The following is a 20,870-nucleotide window of genomic DNA, read 5'->3' as shown; positions in this document are numbered from 1 at the left end:
GCCTCTTCCCAAACAGTATTATGATTTCTTATGGCTGCTTTTTCACTTCGTCTTCTTCCTAAATGGGTGCTACTTGTGAACTTTTTCCTTGCTGATAATCGTCAGGAGTTGTTTTTAAGCATCCAGTGAGTCAGAGATGACAGAACGAGCTCAAATATTCCCCCTGAGCCTGGGGCAGGATACACCCTGGACAGTTGCCATTGTGCTATTGCTAGGCATGTGGATTTTAGAGAGAAGAACTTCTATTAACAGGGCTTATACAAGCAATCACGCTGTAATGTGGCTAAGCACTTTAGATTTACCAACACATTTAGTAATCCTTGCATTTGCACAGTTGGGTGAAGGATTAGTATTGTTAAAAAAAACAAAAAAACAGGCATAACAAGCTAAACCAGAAGTGATTAACTTTTTCTCTTCTCAATTTCTTGTGCAACTTTCTGTGTATTAAGTAGGAAATATGTTGTTATTTAAGGGCACGCTATGTCATCTTTCTGGTCAATAGTCCGCCTCCTGCTTGTCTCCATGGAGATGTTGTTGCTTTGCCTGGAATGTTCCACAGTTTGGCATTAAACTTCAATTACACATGGTTTTATTGCAAAGAAAACACATTGAAAAACAGGCATTCTTACTGCGAGCAAGGTCGTCTCTACACAGATCTGACTTGTAACGTGGCCCGGCGATACCAACTGCTTGACACCATGAATTTTAAGTTCAATGCCGTACTGTGGAACATTCTAGACATCCAAAGCATCTCCATGGAAGCAACAGAACCTCATAGTGCACATTTAAGTCAAGCACAGGTTGTTCTCTCGTCTCTTTCTATCAAACTGGTTGGTTTTATTGTCTTGTTTCTTCAATGCCACGTTCCCTCTGGTGTACGAGGCACACAAGTGGAACAACCTTGTGCGTCTGGAATGTTCCTGCAGGTACATCACGTACTTGTGCGGCGAAAGTGAGATCTGCCACTCCAATAAACACTGGCGTCTCAGTTGGTTGAAGGTGCATATTTATTGCGTAATAAGGACCGTTTAAAAGCAATGTACAGAACAAAACATATTTGAGCAATCAGTCGTTACAATCTTTGCACACGCTACAGTTTTTATAAGGAGCAAAAAATGGTCAAACATCCCTCACATTCAATCACATGTACATATTATTAAAGACAAAGTATATAATATTCAACATAATAATGACGCACCTTGCACCATACCCTGTGGTCTGCTCATGCTACACATTTAAAGATGACTTTGGACTGAAATAACATCTTATTTCAATTAAACACAGTGGATCTGCAGAAGCGTAATTTTCTTTCTTTAACTATATATTTGGTAAAAAACTTGATACACAAAATAAAAATATAAAACACACACATCTCATATTTGCTAAAAAAGAATTTCCCCTTATTATTTTGAGTGCAATAATGATTTCTTTGAGTTGAACAAACATATGCAAGAGGAACTGAAGATATGCATATACATAATATACAGGGGCACTTTTGAGAATCCAGGAAGGAAGAGGAGTACGGCAGTGGCAACGCTGACAGTAAGTGAGGTAGCAGAGAAAAGAGGTCAGCCCAACCAGAAGTCTTCACAAAAGTACACTCTAAACCTCACTGTTGAAGGCACCTGGGTCAAGTTGAATCAGTAGAACTATGATTTCACCTACAAGAATCAATCACTCCTCCCATATAACATTTTCCTCCGCTCATATAAAGCATTTAAAACAAAACTTGCATCTTAGAATAATAACTCTTGGGGCACTTCAATGATTTGGCCAAAAGCAGGTTTTTTTACCCTTGTCATATAAAACAAAGCAAACACAAACAATCTGATTTACTCAACATATACAACATAAATGTCCGTTTTTGTTGCTATTTGGAGTATGTTTGGGTGTAATGGATTTGCAGTAATCATTCGTACTGCATTCCTCATACACAACTGTATTCGGAGGAGACGGACATCGCATTTTACCGGTTGGAAAGTGAATAATTGAGGACGCAGTCTCTAAAACCGCATGATATTCACGCAGCTAATATCAGCAGATTTACAGAGAGCAGGCATCAGTCTGAGCACATGCTGTTTTTGCTTCGCGTCCGCAGTGAACGCAGCTCCAGAAGCAGAGATGTCCGTTTTGGCCGCTGGCTGTTGTTGCAGCTGGAATGAGTTTTTACATAATCTCCGGCAGTCCAGACGCAGTACAGAAGACGATCCCTAGAGTGAGATGATCCGCGAGGGCAAAGCCTCTTCAGAGGGCAGTTCACCAACCACAGTTTAAAGTAGGTCTGGAGACTCGGGGATTGTGTCTGGAAAAGAAACACAGGCGAGGATTCTGTCAGACTTTTATTGCACACAAATCAATCATAACCGTGCGACCGTTGACAGGTTATGATTGCAGGGATCATGTTTTCAACCTTTCTCTGTTGTGGAGGAGGCTGGAGTAGGAAGCATATGAATTGGGGGCGAGATGGCCAAAAAAGGTATATCTTGATGTCTATTTTATTTTTTATTACAATACTTGATCAATTGATATGCAGACATTTCCTAAAGTGTGCCAAAGTATCACAAAAAGTTGAATGGTGATCAGCGTTGGGAAAAAATATATATTCAGAATTTGGAGTACCAGTGACAGTATCTATGAAGAATTCTGATTCGACCATGTAACAGAACACTACTAATAACTAGTCATTCTTCTCAATATTGATAACACATATTCCTTTAAGGACAGGAATGTCACGTTATACTAGTAATGGGCAATACCACTCATTTCGATTTGATGTTAAGTAATACTATGACAGGTATTGCAATATTCTCTAGTAGATACCAACGTGTTTTGTTTGAACATTAATTGAATCTCCTCTACTATAAAGAATTTTTACCTTGGCTCTTTGATCTTTTAATTATCTCCACTCCAGCCCAGTTTGAACTGATTCCAAAATAAACTTAAATGTTCAATACTTTTGCATGAGAATCTATACTTTTTGTCACTTCAGTCTTTAGCGATATATCAATTTGTATAATGGATTATCGTATATATACATATTCTAATTAGGTATATCCCCAAAACAATACGTGTGTTTGTCTTTTAATGGATCAAGTAAATGTCCAAAACAAATCATTCATGAAGAATAATTGTGATAAACATTTTTTGATAAATATCCCATTGCTACATGAACATTGTGGCTAATTTTATGTGTAAAAAGCAAGTAAACTAACAGCTGTGAACTAAGTATGAGTGATGCAGATGGTTTGTTTTACAAGCTCGTGGCAGGGAAAGCTCTGTACACCAGAGCAGGCGACAGGTGCGGAAGAGAAGAACGGGTACTTTTTTACTTTAAGCTATGTCTTATAGTTAAAATACACAGTTGTAGTAACGAGCTGCATATTAGGCATGTGTACCAGATATATTTATACAATCAAATAGTTTCCCTCATACTTTGTTAATTTCGTAAACAGTTAAAGATTCATTTTAATTGCTTTTTCAGTCTCTTCTCATTAGAAAGATTGCTAAACGTATTCCAAAGCGGAACAAAAATGTCCAATGCTTGATATATGAGACTGACAATAATGGGGAACTGCAGCACTGGTCATATTCCCATCAGCTAAAGGCCATCAAACAAGTAAATAACAGAAAATACTGAAGTGTCTCCGTTACATACGTCACAAAGGCGCTGGTACAGCAGGCAGCCCGGTGTAACACTCCGCTCTTTTCTCACACTTTTTTTCACACTTATTGTGCTTTATCTTTTGTATTTTGTGTTTTTCAGACTTCCTATAAGTGATCTGTTCTTTTCCTCTGTATCTACCTCTGTATCTACCTGCGTTGCATCAATGAAATTTCCCCATGTGGGACAATAAAGGAATATCTTATCTTATCTTACATAAACAGAAGAAATGAAACCCAAATGTACAGTTTAGCGAAACATGCGCGAACCGCTAAGAGGTAATGAAAGAAGTCCGTTTTTGCAAGTTAGCATTCCAAGAAAACAACAACCGCAGCTAGCTCTGAGTATTTAAAGTTCAGAAGCTATGTATGTCAAGATTTGGCCCTTTTGCAAAAGCAGGAAACGGGTACACTAGTGAAGCATGAGTGGTATGTCTGTAACGTTAGAAAATATGTGCAAAAAACATGCTTCAATATTGTTACAGCATGAGCCCGAAAGATTAACTTAAGATGCAAAGTGTGTTACATTGCAATGCAGTTGGCTAGACAAAGGGCAAAAACTATAATACAACTTAACAACTATAATATTGTCAATTTTATAAGTTTAATCAACATTGTCACTTCAGTTAAGCTACAAAAATGGCTTTCTACCAACACTGCAACTGCAAATTAAACATTAGGTGAATCATCTCACACGCCACTGCTAAGAACTGAACGTAACTAAGGTAACGCTCCAAAATGACTAATACTTAGAGTTGCTCAAGCGCTACTGGGTGGAGTCGGGAAGATTGCAGTGTTCGTATGGGATCTGAACCAGCTGTTGTCAACGTGCCTCTTTGCACATAACATTGACAAACACTCACTTTAAAGCTTGCACCACATCCAGGAAGTTACTACATGACTCACAGAAAGCCAAACACACGGCTGTTGCATCAGATTTCCCCCCAAAACTGTGCTAGTTTTGAAATCATAGACGTGTTTTGCCGTTGCGTGTGAAAACCAAAACTCTAAAAGGCAAATGACAGACGCTTGGTTAGCCTGCGCCTTACTAATGTGTTTTAATTTTAGTATGGGAACAAGCTGATAACAATTTCCATTTTAAATTATGGCAGAACTTGTTAATAACCCTTGCAGTCATTAATTTGTCATCAAGGAACATTAGGCACTACACCAAAACAAAGTTAAAAAGGGAATATATTTCAAACCAAAAGCTTTTTTATGATACCACTGCGCCTCTAGTCCTGTCACAGCATTCAATCACTCTGCACACTCCTATTCTCTGACCTCCAGTGCAAATAGCGTCTTAAAAAGTATTCTTAGGCCCAACACTATTGTTCGTATCGCACTGATATAGGACTATTGCTCTCGGGCAAAAGATGGATACAGCAAATATAATTCCACTCAATATATTTTGCCAAGAAACGACACACTGCTTATTACAAAAATGTTGAGAGAGAGCAGCGAAAGGCAGGATTATTCTGTTGTTGAAAAGAGAGTCCCATTATTATAATTGTAAGTTTGCTATGAATTGGGAAAAATATATTAATAAATGGATAATAATACAATTGTTATTTTGGGGGAAGGCAATATCAGAATTTCGAGTATATTGTCTAAAATAAAAGCTGTTCAAAAATTTTGAACAGCTTAATGTCCAGACACTTGGCCATCAAGACAATTAAAGGCACCATATAGCACATTTCAGATGAATTGCCATAATAAGTGGGATAATTGATGGGTCAGTGTCACTCGCCCTTGGTGAAAAGTAACTCATTGCTTACTGTAATTTGGTACATTTTTTGAGTAATAGTAGAGTACAATTTTAAACCAGTACTTTTTCTTATAATTGAGTATAATTCTGGCACGTAATTGTAATTAGTTCCCATTAAATCCCAATCGTCCCTGTTTATGGTTTTTTCACTGCTGTATCTGCTCTTTTTCCTTCATACATCTACAAACACTCAAAACGGCCTGTTCTGATAACCTTAGATCAGAGAATATGCAGCTTGTGGTTTAAAATAGCTTAATTCTGTCTTTTAAACAGTGGAGTTAAAGTTTTGAATGAAAGATGTTTAGTATAAAACGCCTGTGCCACATCGCGGGGACGAGCGTTTGCTTTATTACAATTAAAGCAACAAACAACTGTAGCTATTGTTCATTACCGTCTGACGGGAAGAACACGTCCCCGTGTCCGGGCGGGGAGAGCGGTGTTCCGGGGTCGGACAGAAGGTGGCGCCCCGTCTCAGAGGACTGCCTGGTCATTATCTGAGACACAGTTCGGGGTTTACCCTGAGGAGATCCACCAAGAAACACTGGGTTCTCGTGGCCCTGAGTTTCACTGGAGAGAGAAAACAGAAAAATAATTGGTAAAATAAGAATAGCATTAGATATGAATTAAGTTCCAAGAAGTCAAAACCTCTCCCCTTTGTGCCACTCCCTAACCTAGATAAATAATGATGCGAGTTACTGAACTTGTGGAGGATATTTATCTTGTATAGCCAAAAGGAATTGAGAAAATACAAGCCCAAAATAAAGCGGTGTACCCTATTTTACACAGTGTGACCAAAACAATGAAGGGAAAATTAAAAGGACTATTAAAAGTGTAAATCGTAAAGGAAATAGAGAATTTAAATAACTGTTTACGATAGAAATGTGAAAGAAATCAAGCAAGTCAGTGACACATTTTGCAGCCCATATTATAGTAGGTAGTGGCACAGCAGCCTAAACTAGTGGATACATATAGTAATACTGAGCAGCTGTTCATTGTGTAGTGTGGGAAAGCTCACCTGTCCATCCTCACGAGCTCCTGAGCACCTGCAGAGGGAGGAAGGGGGAAACGGACCATTGTGAGTGAATGAAACAAAGAGGAACAGTTCAACTCCACAGCAGGAAACAAGTGACAGAATAATAGCAGAGGGAAACATGGCAGGGAGAATATAAGCTTGACCCTTAACATGAGGAGATGAATGAATTATGATGATTTAATGCCGGCGCTACACGCAAACGGGAAGTAGAATTACTATTACTACTACTAATGCTACAACTAATGTTTGATTGTAGTACTACCGTATTTTCCGGACTATGAGTCGCCCTGGAGTATAAGTCGCAGCAGCCAAAAAATGCATAATAGAGAAGAAAAAAACATATATAAGTTGCACTGGAGTATGAAATGCGGTTGAGAGTGTGAAAATAACAAATAATATCACATATAAGTCGCTCCGGAGTATAAGTATAAGTGTATATATATAAGTATAAGTCGCACCCCGGACAAAACGATGAAAAAAGGTGCAACTTATAGTCCGGAAAATACGGTATTTGACTTTTACTAGATTACTAGATTACTTAGATTAGATATACTATATATATATATAAAAAAAAAAAAACTAATGTTAGATTTGCTACAGTGACCACTTTGTTACCTTTACTACCACATAGTAAATATATATATTTTTATTGTTGTTATTTTGCCTGATAAAATAAAGGTTAAATAAAATAAGCATATCTCTCATGCAATATACTGCAACAAACAACAACAGCAAAGTTTAAGTTTTGCGTGTGCACAGAAGAAATGTGATTTTGAAAGTGTACCGTGAAAGCGCTTTTTTAAAATTAAACATGGATTTTGTAAATTTTCTGGTCCATCATTTGCTTGTCTCCATGGAGATGTTATATTTTGCCCAGTAAGTTTCACAGCATGGCATTAAACTGACCTATCTTGCATTTATTAAATTACCTAAACAAACATGCGTTCTTACACTGAGCGATATCGCCTCTCCGCAGATCTGACCCGTTGCTCGACCCTATAGTGTCACCTGCTTGCCTTCACGGAGATGAAGTGAATGCCATACTGTGAATCATTCCAGGCACCGCAATAACAACTCCATGGAGACAACAGGTGCCAGATCCTCCAGAAAAGTTACGGAGGGCACTTTTGACTTCAGAGTTTCCACTGTTCTGATCAGTGATACTCACATCGGCTTGAATGGACGCTCTGTCGCTGTTTGTAAACCAGCACCAGAATCAGAGGCAGTGAGAGAAGAGCCAGAACACAGGCAGCGACAGCCAAAGCCACTGGCACCGCGCCTGTGGGGACAGACACAGTATAAACACAACAAACAGAATATGTGGATGCATCAGCTTAAAGGCGTAATTACAGGGACAGACCTCCGGGCGGAGTGGGGTCCACATATGTGCACTCCTGAGAGCCATTTCTTCCTGTGGACAAAGACAAAAGGGAAACCATTGGTTCTTTATGCCACAGTGAAGAAAAAGCACCACTGCAAACATGAATATGGAGGATTAAAGCAACAGGATGCACAGTAATCTAATCTCCCAGCATGTTCAGATATGACTACAATTTTCCAGTATCTGAACTAGTAATGAAAGCCTCAACGGTTACCATATCATCAACACAGGAGTATACACACTATTTGAAATATTTGCCAACATGTATGATAAGCATGTATTTGGTAATAGCTAAGAATTCAAAGATCAGCTATTGTCAATGTAACCTTCTCCTCACTTATTATAAGAAATGTCTGATTAAAAAAAGAAACTACTACTAACTTAAACCTGATTATATAAAAGAATGTACCCGCCTTGATTGATAACATTTAAAAAACTGCAAATACCAGGTGCCTAAGCTCCTGCGTTTTATTCAAGATTTTGGCCATTGAGTCTAAAAACTAAGGATGCACATTTTTATACATTTGTGTACATACATACATATTAGATTTGTGATGACGTTTAAAAAGTAGGATTCTGTCCAGAGTGCACTTTGTAAACAACTCAGAAGCATTAACACTTGAAAGAAGACTGAAATATGAAGTGATAAACTAATAGAAGAATCACATCTATTTCAGAACACGTTTGTAGAGGTCTAAACTACTGATACTACAAGATATTTCTATAAACACATGATAGTCTGTTCTTTGCAGAGGACATTGTATTATCTAAATAATTGCAACCCTTGCGACTTGACAATTGCGCCAAATCAAACTGTGATTTTGATTCAATTGCAATATATTGGACAGTCACACTAAAAACCCTCGTGATCACGTTCTAACCTAATATCTCGCCATGTTCTTACTTGGCGTGACTGTTAGCATCACGTGGCTGTGCGGCCTCTGGTGCACTACTTTGTGTTGCTTCGTGTCCTGGACGTCGAGAACCACGCAGCAGTACCGGCCCTGGTCTGAGTAGGTCACGTTCGCCATTGACAGCCAAAAGTTCTCCGCCGAGGCCCCGACGTGGACCCCTGGGGGCAGCTTGTGGCCGATGTTTCTGGGTCTGATGTGGTTGGAGCAGTGCTGGTCGCTCTGTTGAGTGAAGAACCAGCTGTGGTGGAGCTTGTCCGTGGGGTATTTCAGGGCTCCTCCTTGGTTACACACCAGCTTCACCGTCGCCCCCTCTGGACAGGTGTAGTACATGTGAGGAGCGGAGACCTCCAGAGTGGGGTGACTGTAGGGCAGCTTTGTATCGGCTGGACAAAGACAAAACGGGAAACTTGGTTAGATCAAACTTTTTTGCAAAATGATCTTTATTACTAAAGAACATGACCTCAAAGTTCATTACTTTAAAGGGGATCTATGTATGTTTTTAAGTGGAGTTTCTGAAACCTTCTATTCTCCATGGAGAGGTTGTTTCGCCAGGACCACTTTTTTTTTTTTTGGCAATAAAAATGCCTGTAATTGAATAAATGAAAGACAGATAAGTTTAGACCACACTGGGACAGATTTCAGGCAAAGCATTATAATCTTCTTGAGAAAGCAGGTGATGGACCATGCTACATAGTGCACCTTTAAACCTGTAGTTTGGAATATCATTGCAAATATACAATTGCCTATACAATTGCGAAATCTGTAAATTTTTTATGGATGTTTTGTGTATAATTAATTGATTTGACCATTGTTAAAGGTGCACTATGCAACTTTTCTGGTTTGGGGATCCACCATTTGCTTGTATCCATGAAAATAGCAATACACTTATCCATCTTGCATTTATTTAATTATAGATGTTTGTACTGCATTTAAAAAATACCTTTAAGTGGACTCGCCTCTACACTGACCTGACCTGTAACATGGCATGTAACTCTGACACGAGGTGACACCTGCTTGTCTCCATGGAGATAGACGCGTTTAAATGCTATAGTGTGGAACATTCCAGGCAAAGCAAGAACATATTGAAGCAGGTGGCAGAAATAACTTATTTTATTTATATTTCCAGATAAATGGGAATTATTAAAGCCCTGGGCATTCAGAAAGAAACTATAACCCACTTTCAGTCAAATCAGCCATTCTGGGATTAGTTTGGTCCAAATCCACATAAGAAAATAAGCCTAAAAATATTTAATACATCTTTATTTTATATTTAATTTTTTTACTTTATTACCAAAATGTCTGTCAGTCCATTCCTCCAACAGCAGCTTACAGATACACAAGAAAATACATCACTCTTTGCAGCAGTTTTTTCTTTAATTTTTCCACTCTACAAAGTTGCAGAGCTGCTTTAATCCTATTAAAGTCACAGCGTATGTATACACTGCTCACCAAACTAATTATAGCATTTCTCTGTCTCCAAATCGTGTTCCAGAATAAAATTTCCCATGCGTTATTCCTGTTTCTATTTTAGCTCAGTCTCACGCAGTGGTTACAAGCGGCTCATTTGCTCCTCTCAGACCAGTGACTCGGAAAACAGACGAGTGCTTACCACGGATTTCAATTGTCTCAAGAGTCATTGTGTGGTATTGTCCAAGTCTAAAAAACTGTAGTAGTAGCAGTATAGTTTGTCAGTCTACTTTCTTGTATTATTTAACAAAAAATATATAACTGCATCATTTTTCAAACTCCGGAAACCATAAAAACAGCTGCACAATGATTTTACACTACACACATGAATGTTACTCAACTCAAACATCTCAAGTCGAACCACATCCTGTTTTGGCTTTTTTATTTTATTTTCTGCGCTGTAGTGAAATGAGGCATAGCAAAGTGAATTGTGTATTGTGGCCTCTGACAGATTGTTTCATTTTAATAACAAGAGTGTATCCTTAGGCTCACTGGCGCAGGGGGGAAAAAAGATGCCACAAACAAACGATATAATGAATCCTTTATCCTTCTTCAATGGGGAAATTACTGTGTTGTAAGAGCAAAGTAAGAAGAGTAGCAGTAGAGTTATAAGATAAATAAGGATTCAGGTAATAATAATACAGACTACTAGAAAGATGAACATTAGGGCTGCACGATTTAGGAATATATTGAATATTGCGATTTCCTGACAAGTATTGTGATTGCAGTTAGATATGCAATTTATGTTTTAATAATAGGATTCTGTTAAAAGTTGATATACTCTGTATCTACCTGCGTTGCACCAATGAAATTTCCCAATGGGGGACAATAAAGGAATATCTTATCTTATCTTATCTTATTTAACACAAGTTCAAGGAGAACTAACAAAAGCACTTGGACCCAGAACATGTTTGTACAGATCTACACTACAGGTTTTGCAGGATTTTATGCAGGTAAATGCCAGGATATTTTTTGTTGTTTAGTTTAGTTTATGAGTTTATTTATCAGGGACAATGCACATAAAACACTGACCTACAGGAAAGATCCTGTTCTAGCAAAGTTTGTGGAAGAAATTGTGCTAATTTTGTCTATTCAAATGGATGGGATTGAGCTTGCAGCCCTAATAAACACGACTCAAATGTATTTTAAGTCAACTCCATTTGGATGCTTCGAGTTCGGCTGATTTTGCTTTAATTATTGTATTTGCTTTGCTTTTTTATGGCTTTTAATAGCATTATAATTTTAGTTTGTGTTTTCGGCCTGTGATGCTCGTTTGTGACCGCTTCTTCCAGAACCACTGGCCTATTCAGTTATTATCATGTGTTATTATTGTTTATTACACAGGGTTGAAACAGTAAAACGATAAATCACCCTTTTAATGATGGTAGTAGTGGTAGGAGGAGTTTTGGAGTGACAGTAGTATCAGAAGTAATGAAAGTGGCTGCATGTAGTCGCAGTCACACACTAGTGGTAATGAAAAGCGTAGTGTTACTTGCAGTGCACTTCAGTAGGTAGAAGTACACACAGTTGTAGTTTGGGGAGGGCAATATTGACAAAAAATAATACCTCAATAACATAAGTCTTTGAAGTTGTCAGTTGAGGTTCAATCATCGGACAAACGTGAAATGTGTGTAAATTGAATCGCAAAAGTGCAGTAATATGGCCTTAAACCCTTAAATATACTGACAGTTTACAACATTTTCTTAATTCGTAATCGTCTTTTTCGTTGTTATACCATATTTTCCGGGCTATAAGTCGCACTGGACTATAAGTCGCACTGGAGTATAAGTCGCACTGGAGTATAAGTCGCACCAGCCAAAAAATGCATAATAGAGAAGAAAAAAAACATAATATAAGTCGCACTGGAGTATGAAATGCATTTGCAAGTGTGTAAATAACAAATGATATCACATATAAGTCGCTCCGGTAAGTATATGAGTATAAATATAAGTATAACTCGCACCCCGGCCAAAACTATGAAAAAGGGGGACTGTATAAGTGCGACTTATAGTCCGGAAAATACAGTACTCAATATTCAAATTTGACATATCTTCAAAACAACATATTATCTAAAAACGTGTGTATGTTGCCCACCTCCGTCAGAAGTATAGAAGTATTATCAGTACAAGGAAGCTCAGTGTTTACAATATGAATAGCAGAACATGCAGCTGTACAAGTACTTTCATCTTTTGACTGTGTATTCCTTCCCTTTACTTGTACGTACAGTTATTGTGTGGGTGGACTGAGGAAGTATGCGTGTTTGTGAGTGTGCCCGGTGACTCTGGCGGCTGGAGCAGTAACTGATGCTGTATTCAGTTCAGTATTCAGTGGAGCGGCGGCCAGGGCAGGATTTAAGGAGTGAACTTCCTTCCTGATTTAAAGCGACACGCGAACAAAACTCCCGCCGCTGCTCCAGCTTCTCCCGTCACGCTGAAACTCAATGAAATGCCTCTGACGGGACGAGGACGAGGCGGCGTGAATGACGGCTCTCTATACATTTTGTTTCTCATCAGTTGGTTTCTTAAAGATGAACTGCGTAACTTTTCTGGTGGAGATGTTGCCGCTTTCGCCTGTTATGTTCTACTACAGTGTGGCATTAAACATAGCATTTATTGAATTAAATGTGTTTTTATTGCTCTTGAATGTGAGATAATCTGACAACTGTCTCTTTGTGCATTCCTTTAACTTTCTGGATCATATTGAATGATTTGCTTTTTTTATTTATCAAGTTTTGTCAATTGAGAACTAATTCTAAATACAGATTTTTTGACATTTTGAAGTAATTTGGGAAGTAATGTTGAATTGTCTGTTGCATATTTATTGTACACATGCAAGGAAAATTAATTTCAAATCAGCTTTCCAAAAACGTAGGCCTAAATCTAAATGTAGAGCACAATGTACAGTTTGTAGAAGAAAACTTGGGGGAACAACGTGGATATTTCAGTGACGGACGTTTACGACATCAACATGTACGTAAATATAACCACTTCTCCATCGCTGTCCATTATGAAACACTAACTGGGCCTTTTGAACCACTTTGGAACATAAATAAAGGAAGTGCACTGTCCATCTTATTGTCAACACCATCTTTTGACATTTGGTTTACGTTCTGCGAAAAGGGAAACGCGAGAGCAACCCACGACCTTCGCTTTCTGATTAGCCCTGAGCTCGTATATGTTTACGTGGTGGCATCCTGTGTAAGTGTCAGAGGCTATTATGTTGTAGAGGGCGAGGGCAGTGATTGAGTGAAACTGTTGCCCCCCCCTGAGGATCATGGCTGTTCCTGTCTCTGCAGCGGGACAATGGGTGGATAAGCTGTCGTCCCATTGTCCCTCACACACCCTTCCTTCATCTGTAGGCGTCTTGTGGACACCATAGTTTCAGGGGCCCCTTGTTGTTAGGTCAAATTTGCATTTATTGTCGTACAAGTTGTGTGTTACTAGAATGAATTACAAGATTAAATTAGTTTGGATTGGCAACGATCCGGTTGGGGCTTTTTAATTGACAGATTTACAGCCACGTAATTAGTAAAAATCGTATCATTTGTTTGTTAAAATAACAGTATGTAACTTTCTGGAGGTGGCACAACACCTGTATGATTCTGTGGAGATGGATTAGTTTTATGCCATACTATGCAATATTCTAGCTAAGAAACTACATTTCCATGCAGCAGGAGGAGGCTCCTTCAGACCAACTATGAGTCAGGTTTGTGGAGATGCAAGCACTCTCACAGTAAGGACGTGCATTATAAACAGCAAAAATGAAAAAATATGCAATTTTTTTAATGTCTATTTTTTGCCTAAACAGCTACATAGTGGAGCTTTAAATCACCCAGCCCTAGACTGGAGTACACCTAACATGCTGTAGGAGAAGATACAAGAAATATTTGGCTGTTGGCAGTGCCTCAAGGCAGCTGTGGCTACAATTGTAGCTGACCACTGCATGTAACGTGTCAAAAATACTGTTAGAGGAGTCATAAATAACAGAAACGTAGGAACAAAAGTATTGTCTCTTGTTTGTGTATTCTTAGAGTGCATTATGTACAACTCAGATCCATTGGACACCAGTTCTTTTCCCACAGTAGGCAACAGAAGCGTATTAGCGCACGGCTTGCCTTCACATCGTCTTGTTCGACTGATGCAGCATCTAAGATAATGCTTGTCTTGTACATCTTTGTGAAAGTAACTCCTGAGCAGTGTTTTTTTCTGGCCTTTAGCGACAGATCTGGTGCCAGTTCTTTTTGATGTGGTTGTTGCAGCAGCAGCAGCAGAAGCAGGTAAAATGAGTCTTTGCCATCTTCTTCACAGACAGACGTCTCATTTCAGTCAGCAGACATCTGGGGTTTTGGCTCCATTAAACATCTAGGTTTCTCCTCCCAGGATCCCTCGGCCCCTCAGGGTTTGGACACACTGTCTCTTTTGTTTTAAGGCCCGCTGCCACCTGTTTAGGACATGTTCCTTCTGACAGATCTCCCTCACTCGGGCATGCAGCGTATCCAGTGTGAATTAATTAAAACATTTTTGCAGGGGGTATATTTACTCTGTTACATGTGTATTTTGGCACGCTTCCTCTTGTTGTGCTCAGCGTGTAATGGAAATTATCAGGACTCGATGAACATGAACAACCTGCTTCGGTTTCCTGTGGATTAGAGGAAACTTGAATAAGCATCTCATTGTATAAAGATAATGGAGATACGGGTCTGTTTGGTGTCATATACTCAGGGCTCCACATTAGCAACAGAGACTATTTTAGCTTTTGTAAGACCTTTGCTCCTCATAAAATGCAAATGCAGCTGGATTATATGGAATTCAAATTGACTTCTTCTGAAGCCGTGTTGGTGTATGTTTTTTGGCCGAATTAATCATTGTCAGAGGGTGAAAATATAAAAAATAAAGTGAAAGGCAGTCAAAATGTGTATTCAGTGACCTATTGTAGTTAGTCTGTGTTGACAGCGAGTGATAAAGTTACTGATTTCACTTTCCACCGATCTAATCTAATAGAAAAGTTTCCCCAAAGTGCAAAGGAAACTTACACGACACATATTAAGCCCTAAATATGTTGTTCTTCCCATCAAATATTGACTGATACGTCGATATGATACGTAATTATTGTGACAGGCCTTTTGATTACATAGAACACATGCAAAAAGCGATATTCTGGCTGTTATTGTGCTTTTACTCGATTCATATCATTGCACACGGATAAGACTGGGGATCATTACAAGGCACCAGTGCAGTACCAAAGAAAGAGTGAAGGTACAACTGGTACTGAAATATAATTTACTTGGATTACAGGTTTTAATGCCTGGTGGGTCTTGAGAAAGCAATATAGACAGTTACGAGGCAGTTGCACCACAATGTTTGGATTTATGAACATTGTAGTTTTGTCATACTTATTCTGTATATCATAATTAATGCTGCAATAAATGAAGGTAGTTTTTAGGTACCGGTAGTTCAAAGATACCCAACAATACATATAGAAGGTACATTTATGAAAGCGTTAGTCCAGCGAGTAGTGTAGGCCCTAACCCTAACCCTTGTGTTTGAAGAATAAGAATATTCTACGATTATGATTTAAAGCATTTCCTTCTTTTAATTCTGCAGCTTTAGATCTATTGCATCTGTGTCATAAAGTTAGATTCAATATCATTGCTATATTTTGATACAACCTTGTATTATACTTCCAAATGTGTATTCACAGGCCCATTGAGTCGCAGTGTTACTTCTACTTTTTCCATCATGTTGTTAATCAGCTTCAAAATGAATGCTATGTAATCAAAGGTGATCAAAATCAAAGGTTTCACGTCAGGTCTTGAGTGTAAAATAAAATGCAAACGACATCCTGAACAACAGGAAGCTCAGGCACACTTTTGAGTGAGAAGGATGTAGTTCGAGGTTAACGTTACGGGTCAACGAGCACAAGTCTGAAAGCGTCAATCAAACACAGCTCCAAAAAGTCTTGCATATCATATCATTTTTTGTATGTTTCAATATCCCTGGTCCGTCTTGGTTCCTCTTTTTTTGTTATAAATACATGAGAACTTGCTGTTGTGACATTCAGAACACGATTTTACAAAACGACTTTAGAAATAACGTGGCTGAAATGTCCCTTTTTCCTCAAACGTGGGCTTTTTGTACTGATGCAATGTAAGAAAAGAACTTTTACATCATGGCGTAGACTTTGTTGTTTGGGTTTTTTTTTGCAACTATTGAGACTAAGTGAGTTCAATGGGAAAGCTTCACCCATTGGACAATTACTACATGGCGTCGTTCATAAATACAATAAAATAAACACATAATAACACATAATAAAATGATTGAAAATGCTCAGTAGAACAAGTAATACTGCAAAAAATAACGTATGATGGAAAATTGAATATTTGAAATATGATTAGTTTGCAGACACTTTGAATAAGCCTTATACATGTAAACACTTAAATAAATAAATAATACATATTTTCTTCACACTTCCCCAGCTCATCATAATAAACGATCTTCATATAGCCTATTTGTTTGTTTGTTTTAATGCTGAATACTCTCCATTTATCTGCACCTATGCATGTATTTCAACAGTAAAAGTAGTATGTTAAGCATAAAAGTAATAAATGTATAAATGTCTAATAACTTTCCACAAAGCTGCATTGATGTCACACTTTAATCGACTAAAAACATGCTCCGCCGATCAATTTTGGCAAAATCTCTCAAAACTATTACGTTTTTCTATGTATCTGACCAAAACTGCACAACGTAAACAGTAAAACGTGAAATTAAACTTGTAATTCACTCCCAAATCTACAGCTAACTTACTCCATGCCTTCTCCTGTTCGCTGCCGTCCCACATAAACCCTTAAAATCAAATTAATTAGTCGACTGAAACACTAAAGACCCTAGAATGGTGATAACTTTGAGGTATAAGGAGTTCATACAGTTACAAATGATTCTGTGTTGACGCTACAACTGTCAATGCCACATCCTTGACTTCACCACCGGAGTGAAGGCCGGTTCTTTCTCAACGCTCGTGTTCGTGTCGCTACAGTCACTACACATAATATAGTGCAAAGAAAAGGCCTCTGAGCATTCGGGATCTTCCCCTCCTCCACTATTGTTCCCGTAAAGTCGCCGACACATGTTCGCAAGTTCAGCAAAAAAACACGTATCAGCAACTGCGCCTCGGTCCTCTGCTCTCACTGCCCGAGACGCGTTTAGACCCTTTAAATGATCTTTTCCGCTGGAGACTGGATCGATGTCTGGCGCCCCCGATGTACACAACGTAATCAGGGAATAAATAAAGTCAAAAGTCAGTCGCCACATCCTGCCCGAGTCCAGTTCTTGTCCCAACAAACACTTTTAAATCCAAGCTCTTCCTCAGAAACGTGTCGGTTTTTCGAAGCTTAAAGACGTTACGTGACGAATAAACATGACGTTGGGTTAAATCAGTGTTAAAACCAGGACCAGTGTTCGGTTGTGTTTGGATAAGCGCGGCGTTGTTGGCAGTGTTTCCGTGGCAGCGGCAGATGTTGTTGTCATGGTTTAGGGAGGAAGGAACGACTTAAACAAACGAGACGCGATATGCCTCCAGGGATACAGTGGATTCACTTTCATAGATGCATATTTAATGGCTCTGTATTTACTCAGGGAACTGTTAACGTTATGTACTTTTGCTACTGTGTGCCACGCTCGTTACAGACTTATTACAATTAAAATGTTGTGTTTATGAAGGGCAGTAGCACATAAAAGCCACTTCAATAAAACATTCTGCCAACAAAGTCACGTGGTTTTAAAGTCACCTTCTGTTTTGTTCTTTAAATTGACTAACTTTCCACTAGAATAGATAGTAGCATTGGTTAGGGTTAGAGGTAAGTAGTAGTAGTAGTAGTAGTAGTAGTAGTAGTAGTAGTAGTAGTAGTAGTAGTAGTAGTAGTAGTAGTAGTAGTAGTAGTAGTAGTAGTAGTAGTAGTAGTAGTAGTAGTAGTAGTAGTAAGAGGTGGGAAGAGAGGATAACTTTAAAATAATACTGTAGTGACCCATAATGATGATTCAAGTACGATTTAAAAAGGTACTTGTCGAGACCTGAGTATTGCGTAACAGTTTTATAAGTCGGCTTTATTATTTAACGTGATCGCACAGACAAAACATGGCATTTCTGGTGTAGGTCCTTGAACAAAAAATCAAAACAAATCATATCTGAAAGCAAAGTACAAGACAAATATTTGCATAATTTGATATTGACACACAGCAGGAAGAGGAACCAAAACTTTAAACGCCAACAGTGCTCTTCTTCAAACAACTATGAAAAGTACAACAAAGTAAAAGTAAATGTAACACGTCTGCCATGTAACCTCGACTTGTGTGTCAATGTGTCGCCTTCAGGGAGCTTATCGCGCCAGCCAATCCAAACAGACCGAATCCTAAAAGTGAAAAGTGATCACCTCCACAGGGTTTGAAATGTGCGTTTGATGTGAAGCTCGGAGCAGTTTGAAGCAGCAGCTGTCTCTGCTCACTCTTCACCGCACTTAACCCGGAGAAACAGGCTCAAAACAACCGGCCCAGACTCAAACAATCTGTGCAAATGTTGGGGAATCTGCTGCGTTTGAGGAGCACCACTTTTGGCGCATCCACGTGTGCGTAAAACCCCGTGGAATCGTGCGTTTTTGAACAAGATTATGATGGAAATAAACTCTGTAAATGCTTTAAACGTTGTTATTACGACGCACTACAAGAGTATAACTGAAATAAACTCTATAAATGCTTTAAAAGTTATTATTATGACACACTACAAGAGTATAACTGAAATAAACTCTATAAATGCTTTAATAGTTATTATGCTTTAATAGTTATTATTATGACACACTACAAGAGTATAACTGAAATAAACTCTATAAATGCTTTAATAGTTATTGTTATGACGCCCTACAAGAGTATAACTGAAATAAACTCTATAAATGCTTTAATAGTTATTATTATGACACACTACAAGAGTATAACTGAAATAAACTCTATAAATGCTTTAATAGTTATTGTTATGACACACTACAAGAGTATAACTGAAATAAACTCTATAAATGCTTTAATAGTTATTATTATGACACACTACAAGAGTATAACTGAAATAAACTCTATAAATGCTTTAATAGTTATTGTTATGACACACTACAAGAGTATAACTGAAATAAACTCTATAAATGCTTTAATAGTTATTGTTATGACGCCCTACAAGAGTATAACTGAAATAAACTCTATAAATGCTTTAATAGTTATTGTTATGACACACTACAAGAGTATAACTGAAATAAACTCTATAAATGCTTTAATAGTTATTATTATGACACACTACAAGAGTATAACTGAAATAAACTCTATAAATGCTTTAATAGTTATTGTTATGACACACTACAAGAGTATAACTGAAATAAACTCTATAAATGCTTTAATAGTTATTGTTATGACACACTACAAGAGTATAACTGAAATAAACTCTATAAATGCTTTAATAGTTATTATTATGACACACTACAAGAGTATAACTGAAATAAACTCTATAAATGCTTTAATAGTTATTGTTATGACACACTACAAGAGTATAACTGAAATAAACTCTATAAATGCTTTAATAGTTATTATTATGACACACTACAAGAGTATAACTGAAATAAACTCTATAAATGCTTTAATAGTTATTATTATGACACACTACAAGAGTATAACTGAAATAAACTCTATAAATGCTTTAATAGTTATTATTATGACACACTACAAGAGTATAACTGAAATAAACTCTATAAATGCTTTAATAGTTATTATTATGACACACTACAAGAGTATAACTGAAATAAACTCTATAAATGCTTTAATAGTTATTGTTATGACACACTACAAGAGTATAACTGAAATAAACTCTATAAATGCTTTAATAGTTATTGTTATGACACACTACAAGAGTATAACTGAAATAAACTCTATAAATGCTTTAATAGTTATTATTATGACACACTACAAGAGTATAACTGAAATAAACTCTATAAATGCTTTAATAGTTATTGTTATGACACACTACAAGAGTATAACTGAAATAAACTCTATAAATGCTTTAATAGTTATTATTATGACACACTACAAGAGTATAACTGAAATAAACTCTATAAATGCTTTAATAGTTATTATTATGACACACTACAAGAGTATAACTGAAATAAACTCTATAAATGCTTTAATAGTTATTATTATGACACACTACAAGAGTATAACTGAAATAAACTCTATAAATGCTTTAATAGTTATTGTTATGACACACTACAAGAGTATAACTGAAATAAACTCTATAAATGCTTTAATAGTTATTATTATGACACACTACAAGAGTATAACTGAAATAAACTCTATAAATGCTTTAATAGTTATTATTATGACACACTACAAGAGTATAACTGAAATAAACTCTATAAATGCTTTAATAGTTATTATTATGACACACTACAAGAGTATAACTGAAATAAACTCTATAAATGCTTTAATAGTTATTGTTATGACACACTACAAGAGTATAACTGAAATAAACTCTATAAATGCTTTAATAGTTATTGTTATGACACACTACAAGAGTATAACTGAAATAAACTCTATAAATGCTTTAATAGTTATTATTATGACA

General features: G+C 37.4%; 2 protein-coding genes across 2 annotated transcripts in view; one reads left to right on the top strand and one right to left on the bottom strand.

The window, feature by feature from the left end:
- cdh23 (cadherin-related 23) overlaps positions 1–20,870 on the top strand; it is a 303,992-nt gene that overhangs the window by 251,668 nt on the left and 31,454 nt on the right. The window lies entirely within an intron of this gene.
- Positions 990–20,870, bottom strand: part of vsir (V-set immunoregulatory receptor) — a 22,002-nt gene continuing 2,121 nt past the window's right edge. The window contains exons 2-7 of the mRNA XM_072437247.1: positions 8,747–9,139; positions 7,822–7,872; positions 7,630–7,740; positions 6,444–6,471; positions 5,820–5,995; positions 990–2,302 (exon numbers count right to left, since the gene is read on the bottom strand). Coding sequence (XP_072293348.1) covers positions 2,271–2,302; positions 5,820–5,995; positions 6,444–6,471; positions 7,630–7,740; positions 7,822–7,872; positions 8,747–9,139 — 791 coding nt within the window. The 3' untranslated portion in view covers positions 990–2,270. The remainder of the gene's footprint in view (positions 2,303–5,819; positions 5,996–6,443; positions 6,472–7,629; positions 7,741–7,821; positions 7,873–8,746; positions 9,140–20,870) is intronic.

This window comes from Eucyclogobius newberryi, unplaced genomic scaffold (genome assembly GCF_026437365.1).
Source record: "Eucyclogobius newberryi isolate DKJ021-1_F unplaced genomic scaffold, fEucNew1.0.hap1 SCAF_8, whole genome shotgun sequence".
NCBI classification, from domain to species: domain Eukaryota; kingdom Metazoa; phylum Chordata; class Actinopteri; order Gobiiformes; family Gobiidae; genus Eucyclogobius; species Eucyclogobius newberryi.
The sequence above is the reverse complement of the archived record's forward strand: the minus strand, read 5'-3'. Positions and strand labels throughout refer to the sequence as shown.